General features: G+C 47.9%; 5 protein-coding genes across 5 annotated transcripts; 3 read left to right on the top strand and 2 right to left on the bottom strand.

The window, feature by feature from the left end:
• Nucleotides 1-242: 242 nt before the first annotated feature.
• Nucleotides 243-1,946, top strand: Asppvi_009356 (FAD-dependent oxidoreductase; the record flags this gene model as incomplete). Its single annotated transcript, XM_043305213.1, has 4 exons — nucleotides 243-535; nucleotides 567-862; nucleotides 917-1,287; nucleotides 1,347-1,946. The coding sequence occupies 4 exons, from the start codon at nucleotides 243-245 to the stop codon at nucleotides 1,944-1,946; spliced, it is 1,560 nt and encodes a 519-aa protein (XP_043161148.1).
• Nucleotides 1,947-3,905: 1,959 nt separating this feature from the next.
• Asppvi_009355 (uncharacterized protein) lies at nucleotides 3,906-5,396 on the bottom strand (the record flags this gene model as incomplete). The annotated part of the gene is made up of 1 exon (XM_043305212.1): nucleotides 3,906-5,396. One exon carries the CDS (start codon nucleotides 5,394-5,396, stop codon nucleotides 3,906-3,908), a length of 1,491 nt encoding a protein of 496 aa, XP_043161147.1.
• Nucleotides 5,397-5,952: 556 nt separating this feature from the next.
• Nucleotides 5,953-7,242, bottom strand: Asppvi_009354 (uncharacterized protein; the record flags this gene model as incomplete). The annotated part of the gene is made up of 1 exon (XM_043305211.1): nucleotides 5,953-7,242. The coding sequence occupies one exon, from the start codon at nucleotides 7,240-7,242 to the stop codon at nucleotides 5,953-5,955; it is 1,290 nt and encodes a 429-aa protein (XP_043161146.1).
• A 1,183-nt stretch (nucleotides 7,243-8,425) lies between these two features.
• On the top strand, nucleotides 8,426-9,562 carry Asppvi_009353 (uncharacterized protein; the record flags this gene model as incomplete). The annotated part of the gene is made up of 3 exons (XM_043305210.1): nucleotides 8,426-8,694; nucleotides 8,759-8,825; nucleotides 8,879-9,562. 3 exons carry the CDS (start codon nucleotides 8,426-8,428, stop codon nucleotides 9,560-9,562), a joined length of 1,020 nt encoding a protein of 339 aa, XP_043161145.1.
• A 776-nt stretch (nucleotides 9,563-10,338) lies between these two features.
• On the top strand, nucleotides 10,339-12,790 carry Asppvi_009352 (uncharacterized protein; the record flags this gene model as incomplete). The annotated part of the gene is made up of 13 exons (XM_043305209.1): nucleotides 10,339-10,507; nucleotides 10,568-10,623; nucleotides 10,698-10,822; nucleotides 10,885-10,995; nucleotides 11,053-11,199; nucleotides 11,254-11,293; nucleotides 11,349-11,448; nucleotides 11,511-11,700; nucleotides 11,842-11,933; nucleotides 11,988-12,033; nucleotides 12,097-12,218; nucleotides 12,275-12,351; nucleotides 12,413-12,790. 13 exons carry the CDS (start codon nucleotides 10,339-10,341, stop codon nucleotides 12,788-12,790), a joined length of 1,653 nt encoding a protein of 550 aa, XP_043161144.1.
• Nucleotides 12,791-12,806: the final 16 nt, after the last annotated feature.

Raw genomic sequence — 12,806 nt, 5'->3', positions numbered from 1 at the left:
CGCAATATTGTATCTTGTGAAGTTATATTTGTATTATATATTTCACAGCCGCTTACCAAGAATCCTCTGGTTAACTAATTATCAGACACGCCGAAAGCCGACTGATCTACTCCGTATACTCCCGCAAACAAAAAACAAACTGAAATCCTGTTTCCTCACGGCAGAGGTTCAACAAAGGCAAGAATATAAAAGGACAACAAGTCAACTTTAGATCCTGTTAGTAAATCAGTAGACGGCTCATGATGGCTCCTTTCACGGTTATCATTATCGGCGGCAGCGTAGCGGGGTTGACTCTCGCCAATATTCTCGAGAGATATGGCATTGAATATATCCTCCTGGAGAAATACAACGACATTGCTCCCCAGCTGGGGGCCAGCATTGGAATCCTACCCTATGGCTCTATGGTGCTGGATCAGCTCGGAGTTGAGGAGAAGATCTCGTCCATGTGCGAACGCTTGGAAACGCAGCAGATATTTGGGCCAGATGGAGAGTGTCTTAATACTGAGCCCGGATTCGGTCAACTACTGGCAGAGCTGTAAGTTACCGCCCACTAAAGCATTGGAAAGACACTCGCCGCTCACCCAAAGAAGGGCAGGATACAAGTTCAGCTTTCTGGATCGCCGTGAACTTATCCAAGTCCTCTACGACAATCTCCGAGATAAGTCTAAGGTCTATGTGTCGAAGGAGCTTGCCAAGATTGATCACCTCGATGGAGAAGTGAGAGTCACTGCCAAAGATGGCACAATCTTTACAGGAGACATTGTCGTTGGTGCAGACGGTGTTCACAGCCGGACCAGAGCAGAGATGTGGAGAATTGCTGAGGCAGAAGATCCTTCATATGGAAGCCAAAGATTGGCTAATTGTAAGTTCATATCACACTTTGCACTTATGTTTAATGTGACTGACCGTCTTCTAGCAATCACCTGTACATACAGGTGTATGTTCGGCATTTCTGATTGTCCAGAAGACATTCCCAAAGAGACCGGGTTCAAATCGTTCCACAAAAATCATTCTTACTTATGCCAGTCGGGCCACGAAGGCAAATTCTACTTTTTTGCATTCATAAAGAACCCACAAAAGACTGTCGGCCTCTCCATTCCTCGATATACGGCCGACGATGAACGGGCCGTGGTGGAAGAATACGGAGAGGATATTATCCGACCAGGCCTCATCTTCAGGGATATCTATCAACGTCGTCGACATGCGGTTCTCGTTCCACTGCAGGAATATGTGTTGGACAGATGTTTCTACAAAAGGGCAATTCTCATTGGCGACTCCTTTCACAAAGTATGTTCAGAAGTACGCAGCTAGGTGTAGTGATGGCCTCCTGCTAATTATGATTACAGTTCAACCCTCTCACAGGGCAAGGTGGGAACTCCGCCATCGAGGATGCAGCGTTGCTCGGTGATCTATTAAAGGAGGCGTTGGACAAAAACTCTCGTCCCACAAGCAGCACGATCCAAGCAGGATTCGCCGAGTTTGAGCGAAAACGGCGACCCAGAACGAAATTGCTGCGAGACGGGGCCAGTTTCTTACAATCGCTTGAAGCCCTCGAAACTCCCTTGTTGGAGTTCATGGCTCTCAATGTCATGGGCAAAATGTCAAGCGATCAGCTGGCTCTAATATTTGCGGGAGTATGCTCGCCTTGTCATATTCTGAGATATCTGCCAGAGCCGTCGCGTAAAGGTGTTGTCGCCCGTGACGAGGACATAGTCGCAAACCCCAGCCAGCGGCGACTACCTGCAACTGTTGTTTGGGTTGCTATTTTGGCTTCTATTGCTGGCTTGAGTCTGCTTGCGCCCAGACATAAGCGCCTTGAAAATGAAAGGGAGGTCGTTAGCGATGTGCTTCAACTTTATACTCTTATGCTCACGGTTGCTGTGAATGTGTTGTGGACGGTAGAGTCCTACCGGCCTAGCTTCTTATTTGGACCACTGCACAGGTGAGTGCATTTGCTTGCAACTAAAGCAACGCTATCCATATGCTAATAAGAACAGTACCATTCCATATATACTTGCCTGCACCGTCGTAGGATGGGAAATCATCCTGCCAATCTACTTCATCATATTCATTTTCGCAAGTCGACCTCGATCGTTCTACTATCCTAACCCTCGAGCCATCGACATCAGGGCGGCGGAATTTCTTCCCACAGGACTCTTGATCACTTACATTCCGCCAATTTTCTGGGCCGTGATAAATTCTGGTGGTTCTCTGACGGCAGCTCGCTTGTTTCCCGCAGCTCATCTCGCCCTGCCAATGGCAGTATATCTAGGACTGAAGCTATCCAAGAAAGATCCGCCCCAATCCAATATACCCGAACTCTTATACGGCAATAGAGACATACCTTACCTGCTCAAGTCTTACAATATAATCTTCTTCGCTGCCGCGTCACTTCATGTGCTGATATTGAGCCAAGTGGCTCTCCAGTTGCCGGACATGAGCTCCCTTGCAATGGCCGTCTTCTCAACCAAAGGCGCACAATTGACGGTGCTTTCCCTTGTCATCATGGTCTGGTGCTTCTTTACTACGTGGGACTTGCACCGCACATGTATTATCAGGACTCGCTACTTTTCTGATATTTGTTATCTTTGCGTGTCGTTCCTATTTCTCGGGCCCGGTGCCGCACTGATCAGTATGTGGAAGCGGCGCGAGATTGCCTTAGAAAAATCAAGGCGGGGGGAAAGGGATGCTCTGTGAAGCCCTTTTCAAAGTCTCTGTTAAGATATATCTTCACGTGCCCTGCATTAGCGACGGGTTTAAAAGGTTAGCTGAGCGTTCATGGGAACAGAGAGAGCTTAAATTGGGGACACCATCAGCTAGAGCCATACTCCAAGTATGGAGTGGAGCCGAATCGACATTGGGAGGTCTCTGAGGAGGTAGTTGGCCAATAATCACGCGGTCCAAAAGGTGCCTGGAACGTTAGATAGGGTGATGTTTAAGTTTTCAATCTTATTCTTTTTCCGGACCAAATTTCTGGACCAGAAGCATTTTCTTCCCCATGTGTCAGCTATCCCCACCTTCATCCACAGTAATGCTTCTCCTGTTAACTGCCGCTGGTTTTCGGAAGCTAGGCGGTCACACGGACTTGGACCGATATCATCTAAAATTCAGAACACCTGCATTGAGTGTTTCGTCAACAAAATCTAAGCGTCTGTTCTGCCCTCTTCTTGAGACTGTTTTCCAGTATTGGTGAGCACAAACCTTCAGTATTGAGTGGGAAGAGTCACACATTTCATTGGTCTGTGCTCCCTTTTAGTGTAATTGAGTATGAGACGTATTGGCGGATAATATAAGATTGGCTGTGCTGCGGAAATGGAATAATCTAGTGTGTTGGAGCAACCATTCGCCCAACCACTGGCAGTTTTGGCTCTGAGATCTTGGAGAAATCATCCAATGATGAGCTTCTCCGAGCCGCTAGCTGACACGTCAATGGGTATCCGTGCCTTAGATGCGCCACACCGAAACCGTAGATGTCACCGGAACCGTAGATTTCTCATCAAAATCATGGTTTTGAGGCCAAACAAGGGGCTATCTATATAAAAGAAATCACTATTCTCATCTGCTACTTCTGCTGACGCATTTGATACCTCATTGTAAGCAGGCTGGAGGTCAACTGCTTAAGGGGTAGAGGCTCCTACCATTTGTATAGTAGTAAACATACTTTTACATAGTAATAAATTTAATGAATATCTTCATATCTTCCCTCCTCATTCGATTATTCTACAAATAGAAGCCACTGCAACGACGTTAGGCAGTTGGGCAGTCATCTCAGACCTGAACTGTCAATGCCTTGTCAGACATCTCGACCGTATTCTATACTTGAATGCATAGAAACCAACGCCAAGGAAGATGAAAGTGCAGAGCTTGATTCTCTGGACAAGGAGTGAGAGCTACCTCTGCAATAATTATTGAAGAGGAAGGAGCACATAGTTCTTTGGACGCCCATGTGCCTGTGAGCGCCGGGCAGGGAGAGCGAGACCAAAACTGTCGTCGTTAAATATCATCTGGTGCATTGGCTGCAGTATCCGCAGCCTTCCTTCAAACTTTCGCTGCAGACAGATGGTGTGAAATAGTGGCTCCTGTGTCAATAGGCCTGGTAGATGAGTGACACACTTGAATTTTTCAAGAGCTTCCTGGTTTTCTCGAATTGTCGACAACGTGGGATTTTCCGTGGCGTAGAGCCTTTGGACCACGTTGCGGAGATCCAGACACCACTTTGGACCTAAGCCATGTGCAGAGCAGTACTTGTCAAGATTGGCGAACACATCTTCCCTATTCGCATCTGAGGAAGAGAGCAGTCTGAAGACCATGATTGCTGTTGCTCGGGTGTTGCCGTCAATAATTATCTTTTGAGTTTTCTTTGTGGCGACTGAGGGCACAGAAGCAATAATAATGGGAACAATGTTACACTCGTCACTAGCAACAACCTCTTGCATCATTTCTTCCATGATCAGCATGACGTGCTCAGGCACACTGAACTCAGCCCGTGCGAGCTTGTGAAGGTCAACATAAGCATATACTAACTGCTGATGACCGCTAAAATGTATGTAGGCGATATCGTCGATCTGAGGATTGGCTAGAAACGACGACTCTTGAGCCAACTGCGCCACGAGTAAAGCCCAAAGTTCGTCACCAAGAGGCACATCTGCAATCTTCTGTATAAGAGCGGCCAATAGGTCCTGGAAGATGATAGCTTGATCCGAAAAGTCCTTCTTCAATCCTCCAATCGGATCGCGAAGAAAAGCATGAATCTGGATGTACTCAACTATCCAAGAATAGTCTCCTTTCGACGTAAGGGTTGCCATTCTGCGTGAACTCCGCTGGAATAACTCCAAAAATAGATTTTCTGCCTGGCCACTGGCGAAATCATAGTCCACAGGCAGAGTTAAAAAGTCGTCTTTTGTCGTTTTCGAGTCAACAGGTGGCAGTCTGGATACCATCGAATGCACAACATCCATCAGAATATCCTGCACCTGATGGCGAAGTATTTCGGAGACCTGCCTCCACCCACTCAGGACACATGGGTAAGTCAGGATATCGACGACCGTGGCCGCGCAACGAACAGGAGCCCCTCGCTCTGGAAAGGTGGACAGCATCCAAGACAGCCGTCCGTATTCTGACTCAAGATCGCCAAATTTATTCCACTCCTGGACGGTGAAGAAAGAGTCTCTTGTTTTCTCTGCGGTCGGGAACAGTCGTGGTGGAGGGTTGGCAGGATTTGGAATAGCAATTTCAACCACTCGCCACATCGCTAGGTCGAAGAGTTCTTGGAAAGTTGGATTTGACAGATCCTGCAATCTTTGACGTGGAAGTGGCGCTTTGATAGCTTTGTTATCCTCACAAGAAACCACGCCCAGATCTCTGCTACCAGAGTTGGACTTATGATTTGAAGCCATGGCTGGGAGTTCCTTTATCATTGTTGAGATTATCTGTGCTCATCTGGTTTCTTATGGCTGCTTCTGTGGAGTAATGAAGAATAAATACTTCTTGTTTGAGAAATGTGGAACCGCTCTACTTTTTAGACAATCATATATGCACAAACTCAGCGAGAACACTTGTAGAAGGGACCAACAGGGTAAAGTAATCAACAGGAGAGATACGTGAACAGACAATCTTCTCCTAGTGAAGCGGGGCCTGCTTATATAGTAAGCTTCTCACAACAGACATGGCCAGATTATTCACCCATGCCATAAACAATACTAAAGAAAGCGGGTAAAAAGTGCCTTAGCTCCCCTAAGCCGATTATAATCCCGGTATCGGTGCGCCTGATTTGCGAGCAACTATCACAGTGAAAGTTGGGCTTCTCCTTTGAACTGTCGCAATTCCCGCAAAATCGCTACAACAGAATCAGATGGCTGTGACTGCCTTACACAATGTTTCCATTTTCCACCATCCTGCTTAAGAAGGCTCTTCACAGTATATAGACCGTTTATATATACAAATTCTCAAACATCAGACTTTGCTTGTACCATTTAGTGAGCGCCCATTAGACTGTTTCCTCTCCGCCTCCAACGCTGCTTTCAATTGACGTGCCAGATACTCTATCTGGTCAAGACTGTTATGTGCCTGTATCGAGAATCTGAGTACTCGCTTCGGATATTTTGGCCAGTTGTATACCTGAATCTCAATTCGAGCATGATCCATCAGATGTTTTTGCAATGGTAAGGTCCCTTGTGGACTCTCAGATCCGACGCTGTCCGGCAGAGGAATTGTGACCATCGAGCCAAGCATGTCATCAGGGCATGCCGGTGGGATGCCCAGTTCGCGATGAATAATCTGTCGGGCCTCCAAAGCGACCTGATGATTGCGCTGGACCAATCCAGCATGCCGCCCTGGGCATATCGTAGACAGGAACTCTACAATGGTTGGTAAACAGAGATACGTTGAGGGGTCGAAAGTACCCATCCAGTCGAAGTCGTGCTCAAACTGTGTCCGAATGTACGCGCTGCTATCTCGGAAGTAACACGTGCGCGCGACAATGACTGGCTTGGTAATACTAATCTTGTCTTCTCGAACATAGAGGAGACCCAAGCCTCGCGGTGCGCACATCCACTTATGCAGACTGGCAACATAGTAAGGCGCATTGATGTCCAGGAGGTCGACTTCGATTTGTCCGGGACCGTGGGCACCGTCCACCAACGTGACAATGCCCCGGCTATCCAGCTCAGCAACAATACGCTTGATTGGAAAGATCACACCTGTTCTGCTGGGAATGTGATCAATGATCGCGAACTTAGTTCTGGGCGTGACATGAGACAGAATGCTCTCGACCACCTCGTCACTGTTGTGCACTGGGAATGGGACTTGGGCTATGACAACCCGACATTTCACTCGCTCCGCGATTTGCTGCAAGACCATCAAAGCCGAGCTGTATGCATGATCGGTGATCAACAGTTCATCACCCGGACTGAAGGTTTGACTAAAGGCCGCGACATTCAACCCCTGCGTTGTCCCTTGAGTCAGGGCTAGTCCCCTGATGTCCGCATTCAAAAAGCCCGCCAAAGATTCTTTGGCGTTTCTTATGCCAGAAGCAAAGTTTTTGGCAAACCAGTCATGCGGACCCTTCTCAATCTCATCGCCAATTTTGCGTTGAGCGTTCATGATCATGCGAGGACAGCCTCCGCAGGAGCCATGGTCCAAATGGACCACGTCTGGCCGCAAGGGCCATTCTTTCAGATATTCACTAGGAGACGGAAATTGATCTCCAATGACTCTTGCGAAGCTGTCCATTTCAACGGGCATCGAGGACTTGGAGACTGCCGGGTTCTGATGTTGTCTAGAGCGAGACCATCCCAAACCTAATAGAGAAGATATTGTTCTATAGCCCTACCACCTTATGCGATCTTGAGTCAACGTCTTTTGACAGCTTCACGCTATGTGAGACAAACTCCCGCCAGCCACGTTCCAAGCAGAAAATTATGGCCGAGAATCGGTGAATGTGTCTCTTCAAACAGTGTTACCTTATCTTTCAGGACCATTTTGTTTCAGCGTCTTCTCCACATGGGGACGAGGTCATGTCCATGAGCGCAGGAAGGTTAAGCAACGCAGATAGGCGGCCGTGCCCCTGCATGTGCATTTCGCCGCGGCTGCGGCGCTCCAAAGTCGGGCTGCAACCTCAATGATGGGCGTTATTGATTGGGACTTCCCAAGCACAGAAAATAAGAGTGGAGACCCTCTTCAGATCAGAGCGTCCGTGGGCCCCCTCTGGAGACACCTCTCTCATCATAAGTGATACAGACAACCGTATCAAAACATCGTTATTATTTCCGTGACAGGACGGGTATTGTATGTTTGTATTTCATGAGTGCGTCAGGTCGTAATTTTGGCGACCAAAGTTGTCTAGACGGAAGAATAAAGAGATCTTTGGCAGTTCCACTGATCAGCAACCCTTGATAAGATTGTCTCCACACTGTTCGAAAGCCAGAGTGGGGCCTGACTTGCCCCAAAACAGGAGATCATTCGCGTCTCCCGTTCTGGCAATCAATGATCATACGTTGGACGTTAGGCGCCTACGGAGTATCAATTTTAATATGGAGGCAAGCATTCGTAGACTTCTCCGCGGAAGACATGATTGTGTCCATGTGATCACATGTTGCTTAAAGCCTCCGACATCGCTGTCAGCTCAAGGAGTTCAATCATCATTGGCTGAGAAAAGCAGGTGTGACGAACGCAACATAAAGTTGTTCCGGTGTTTCACGGATAATATCCGAGTCAGACTCTTCGGCCCATAAGTGGCATCAGATTAATAAGTATCGGATGAAAATATCTGTCAAATTAGCATGACCTTAGACAAGACGTGGTCAGTGAAACAGACAGCCGTGTCAGTCTAATTGAGGAGGCTCTTCAAGGATCTTGGTTCTAACCTCCCCTGTGCTGCATTTTAAGGTCACTTGAACTTGACTTGTGAATATTCTTTATCTCAAAGATGAACGAGAAACCCGCTCTCAACTATGGATCGCTGCCAACTGTGTCACTCGACAAGCTCATCGATGGTGATGCTGGGACGGTGAACGAGCTCACTTCCGCCTGTCGAGACATTGGCTTTTTCTACTTGGACCTGCGCAATGTACGGACAAATAATATTCTGGAAGACGTGGATAGGATCTTTTCCATCACAGATGACCTGTTCCGGTTGCCTTTTGAGAAGAAACAAGAATATAGCACAGAGAAATTCTCCGTTTCCAAGATACTAGGGTGGGTTTAATGAGATTATTGTGGATCTCTAACTTGCGCTCCGGAAAAACTCACTCGATTCTAGATATAAACCGCCGGGTTTGACCACGGGCCCGTATGGTGGGAAGAAGGATGGATTCGAAAGCTTCATGGTATGGGCGATATCGAAAAAGCTGTGGCAGCGCCGCTGATGTTAACGCCCCAGATCCCCAATAATGCGCTCTTCGACCTCGACCCCAACATGCCCATGACGGCTCCCGAGCCACTGACTTCAAAGCGGGACCTTTTGGAACACTTTGTTGGGGATATTCACGAGCAAGGGCTTTTGATCCTCTCGACATTGTCTCGGGCGTTGCAGCTCCCTCTCGACCTGAAAGACTGCCATCGCAAGTGCGAGCTATCGACGACGGGACTTGGTCTACTCAAGTATCTGCCTTACGGCAGTAGTGACGCGAATATTGGCCACATTGCACATACCGACCTTGGCAGCCTGGCAATTGTCTTCTCCAACACTGGTGGTTTGCAAGTATTCATGCCAGGCCTGGAGGACTGGCGGTACATTGCTCCCAAACCCGGGCACGCGATCGTAAACGTGGGAGACTCCTTGACTGCCCTTTCGAAAGGTGTTCTCCGATCGTGTTTGCACCGGGTTGTGCCTCCGCCCGACGCTTGGGACCAGATCAAGTTCTCCCTCGTCTATCTCATGCGTCCGGAATATGACACCGTTTTCACCACGAGTGATGGGAAGGAATGGAGGAGCTTGGACTGGCACAACCGAAAGTTCACCGTATTGAGAGCGACTCATTTGGTTCAGAGTCAAGACTCAGTCTTGACCGGCCGTCATGGCTTCATTGGCCTCGCCGACACACCCAGCTTGACCAAGCCCTAACCAACGCCGTGTAAGAGGCACTTTATCCATACGTGAGATGATTAAATTCCTTGAGACGAAGAGATGTAATAAAGTGAGCACTCCAAAGTCAAGTACCTCATTGCGTAGAACAAAAGAATCTTGGTTTGAAAGTTCGTTATTGCTTGTCCCATCTGTCATCAAATCAACAACGGCCTGCACTGCAGTAAAAGGACTGAAAATTAGATCATGTTAGCAGACAGGGTATTTTACCTCACTGCCTCCGATGACACGGCAGCGGGTAATTCAGATAGATTAGACTTTGGTCACATTCGAAGCCCTGGCTCGGATACCTAAAAAGTGATATAGCCTAGATAGCTGCGTTTTATAAGTGGATAGCCTCAGCTAGATTCCGAAGACCAGACCAATACAGATTAATGCAGGCGTACAAAATCTTACAGCTTTATTTTCACAGGTCATGTTCGACGGGATGTGGGGGGCGTGGGCTGAATCTAACTACTTCCGGCGGCCGAACATATCTGACGCGTTCACCGCTGTGATAAGAGTTTGCCTACTCATGGCGTCCTCTAAGCCCAGCAAAGAGCTGTTTGTACTTTTATTCCGCCTTAGGCCATTTGGACTTTGCCAACAGTACTCCGCGTTCGTTGTACGCGCACCTGGCTCAGTGAGTCTCCTGCTGCTGTTTTTCTGGTTCACTGGTGGCTTTTCTCCCTCCGTACTACGATTTTTTGCAGCCTTCATTGTGCACCTGAACATTCGAGTGATCGAAGCGACAAGGACGAAATCATACTCGGATCATGGCCGTCTCAGAAGAGAGACGCGACAATAATGATCTTCCCGCGCCTACAGAATGGGAAGAGGAAAATCTCAGACGTGTCTGCGATAAGATCCCCTCAACAATATTCTTGGTTGCGGTGGCAGAGCTAGCCGAGCGTTTTACCTACCGATGCATCACGGCTCCTATGCGTAAGTTCTTTACTTGACGAATCTGTGGCGAAAGCAATAACAATAACTGAACGCATACAGAGAACTATATAGAGAACGCTCACGATGACCCATTACGACCAGGAGCTTTGGGTATGGTAAGTATTTAGACATGGCAGGGAACGGCAGCTTCGAAAGAGAGCAGATTTGGACACTAACATGCGCTCAATAGGGACAAGGAGTTGCGACTGGTATCAACTACTTCTTCACCGGCTGGTGCTATATGGCGCCTATTCTGGGGGCCGTCATAGCGGACAGCCAGCTTGGCCGGTTTTGGACAATTTGTCTAGGGACCGGGTAATTAAGTCCCTGTTTGCAAGTAGTGATACAGAGGAGAACATATCTGACAAATCTAACAGAGTCGCGAGTTGTGGTGTCTTGATTCTTTGCGTCACTTCTTTCCCTGCAAGTCTTGAGCACGGTGCTGGTCTACCGGGCCTCATCGTTGCATTGGTCTTGATTGGTTTGGGGTCAGTGATTCTTGATTCAAGATTTTAATATTCCATCATAATGACTTTCTCTTATAGCTTTGGAGGGATCAAGAGCAACGTTGCTCCTCTAATCGCTGAGCAGTACGCCAGGAAACCTGTCCGGATCAAGACACTGGCAAGCGGAGAAAATGTCATTGTAGATCCTAACGTCACAATTCAGACTATATATGGTCGTTATTACTGGTCAGTAGCCATTGATCGCGGTTTACGAAAACAACACACTGACCTCGTCTAAAGGGTTATCAATATTGGCTCACTCTCCGTGATACCGGCATCTGTGGGTGCATCTATGTCATATTTTGTCCTAATGTACTGACGGACATGCGATTCAGTGGCTAGAGTTGAAAGTTTCATTCTGGGCTGCATTTCTCCTGCCACTCTGCTTCTGGGTGTTACCAGTTGGCGCATTGGCGGTGGGCCGAGGAAGATATGGTAAGCGACAAATCTACCTTCCGTCATTCACGCAATGGTTGTTACTTACTCATTATTTCTAGTTGTCCAGAATCCAAGTGGCTCAGTTCTAATCAAAGCAATGCGAGTCTTCTGGGTCGGACTCAAGAAAGGCTGCAATCTCGATGCTGCAAAGCCGTCAGTCTTGGCACAAACTCACCCTGCAACTACCGTTCCCTGGGACGATGCATTTGTTGAGGAATTGAAACGAGCACTCGTCGCATGTTCTGTTTTGTGAGTTATCCACAGCGACATGAGGCTTCTGATATTTGCGCACTGACAATTTTCACGCCTTTCGTCAGTTGTGTGTTGTAAGTCTCAAGTCTCAACTGCCCATCAAAGACTTGGATTGCAGCAGACTAAGCTGGATTGCAGTCCCATTTTCTGGGTTTGTTACGGACAGACCAACAGCAACCTGGTTAGCCAGGCAGCAACCATGAAAACCTATGGAATTCCGAATGACATGAGTATAGCGACCAGGGATCCTTACGCGTTATGAGAGCACTAATTGAGGCCTATAGTGGGATGCTTTAATCCAATCATGGTTTTAACCTTTCTTCCAACCATGTACGCATACTTCTAGACTGTCTTATATTTAATTTTAGAGGTGCAAACTAAGACATTCTCTAGGGAAAAAATCGTCTACCCAACCCTGAGACGATTTCGCCTCAGCTTTAAACCGATCAGTCGAATCACCGCCGGTTTCCTGGTGATGGCATGTGCCATTGGATATTCAGCAGGGATTCAAGACTGTTAGTAGTAAAATGTTTCAACTCACTCTTCCAAGGCCTGCTGACCCAGGTCACAGTGATTTACCGATCACCTCCATGCTACGAACATCCTCTCAGCGGATATTGCAGCGACGGTGGAAGAACGCCAAATGATGTAAGAGACTTTCTTTCAACCATTCTTGCTCATCCCAGCGAGAACCTAACAAAAAACACAGGTTAGCGTTTTCCTGCAAATCCCCGTCTACACAATGACGGCGCTTTCTGAAGTCCTTGCGTACGTCGCCGGCATGGAGTACGCATACACCAAAGCCCCTAAGTCCATGCGTAGCATCGTATCAGCTCTCTTCCTCCTCACCTGCACCATCGGCTCGATGCTGGGCATCACACTCTCACCCGTCTCAAAAGACCCCAAGGTCCTCGTAGAATACGCCTCTTTGAGCGGCGTTATGCTCGTCACGGCTCTCTTGTTCCTGCTCGCCTTCGGGAAGTACAACAAGATAGAGGAGAAAATGAACATGCTCAATAGCGGAGAGGGGGACTCTACCTCTGTGAGTGAGACGGTGCAGCAGATGCAGACAATCGAGAAGGCTTAAAAAAGGTGTGCTGATC

Source organism: Aspergillus pseudoviridinutans (assembly GCF_018340605.1).
Source record: "Aspergillus pseudoviridinutans IFM 55266 DNA, scaffold_7, whole genome shotgun sequence".
NCBI lineage: Eukaryota > Fungi > Ascomycota > Eurotiomycetes > Eurotiales > Aspergillaceae > Aspergillus > Aspergillus pseudoviridinutans.
This window is presented reverse-complemented; position numbering and strand designations above follow the sequence as displayed.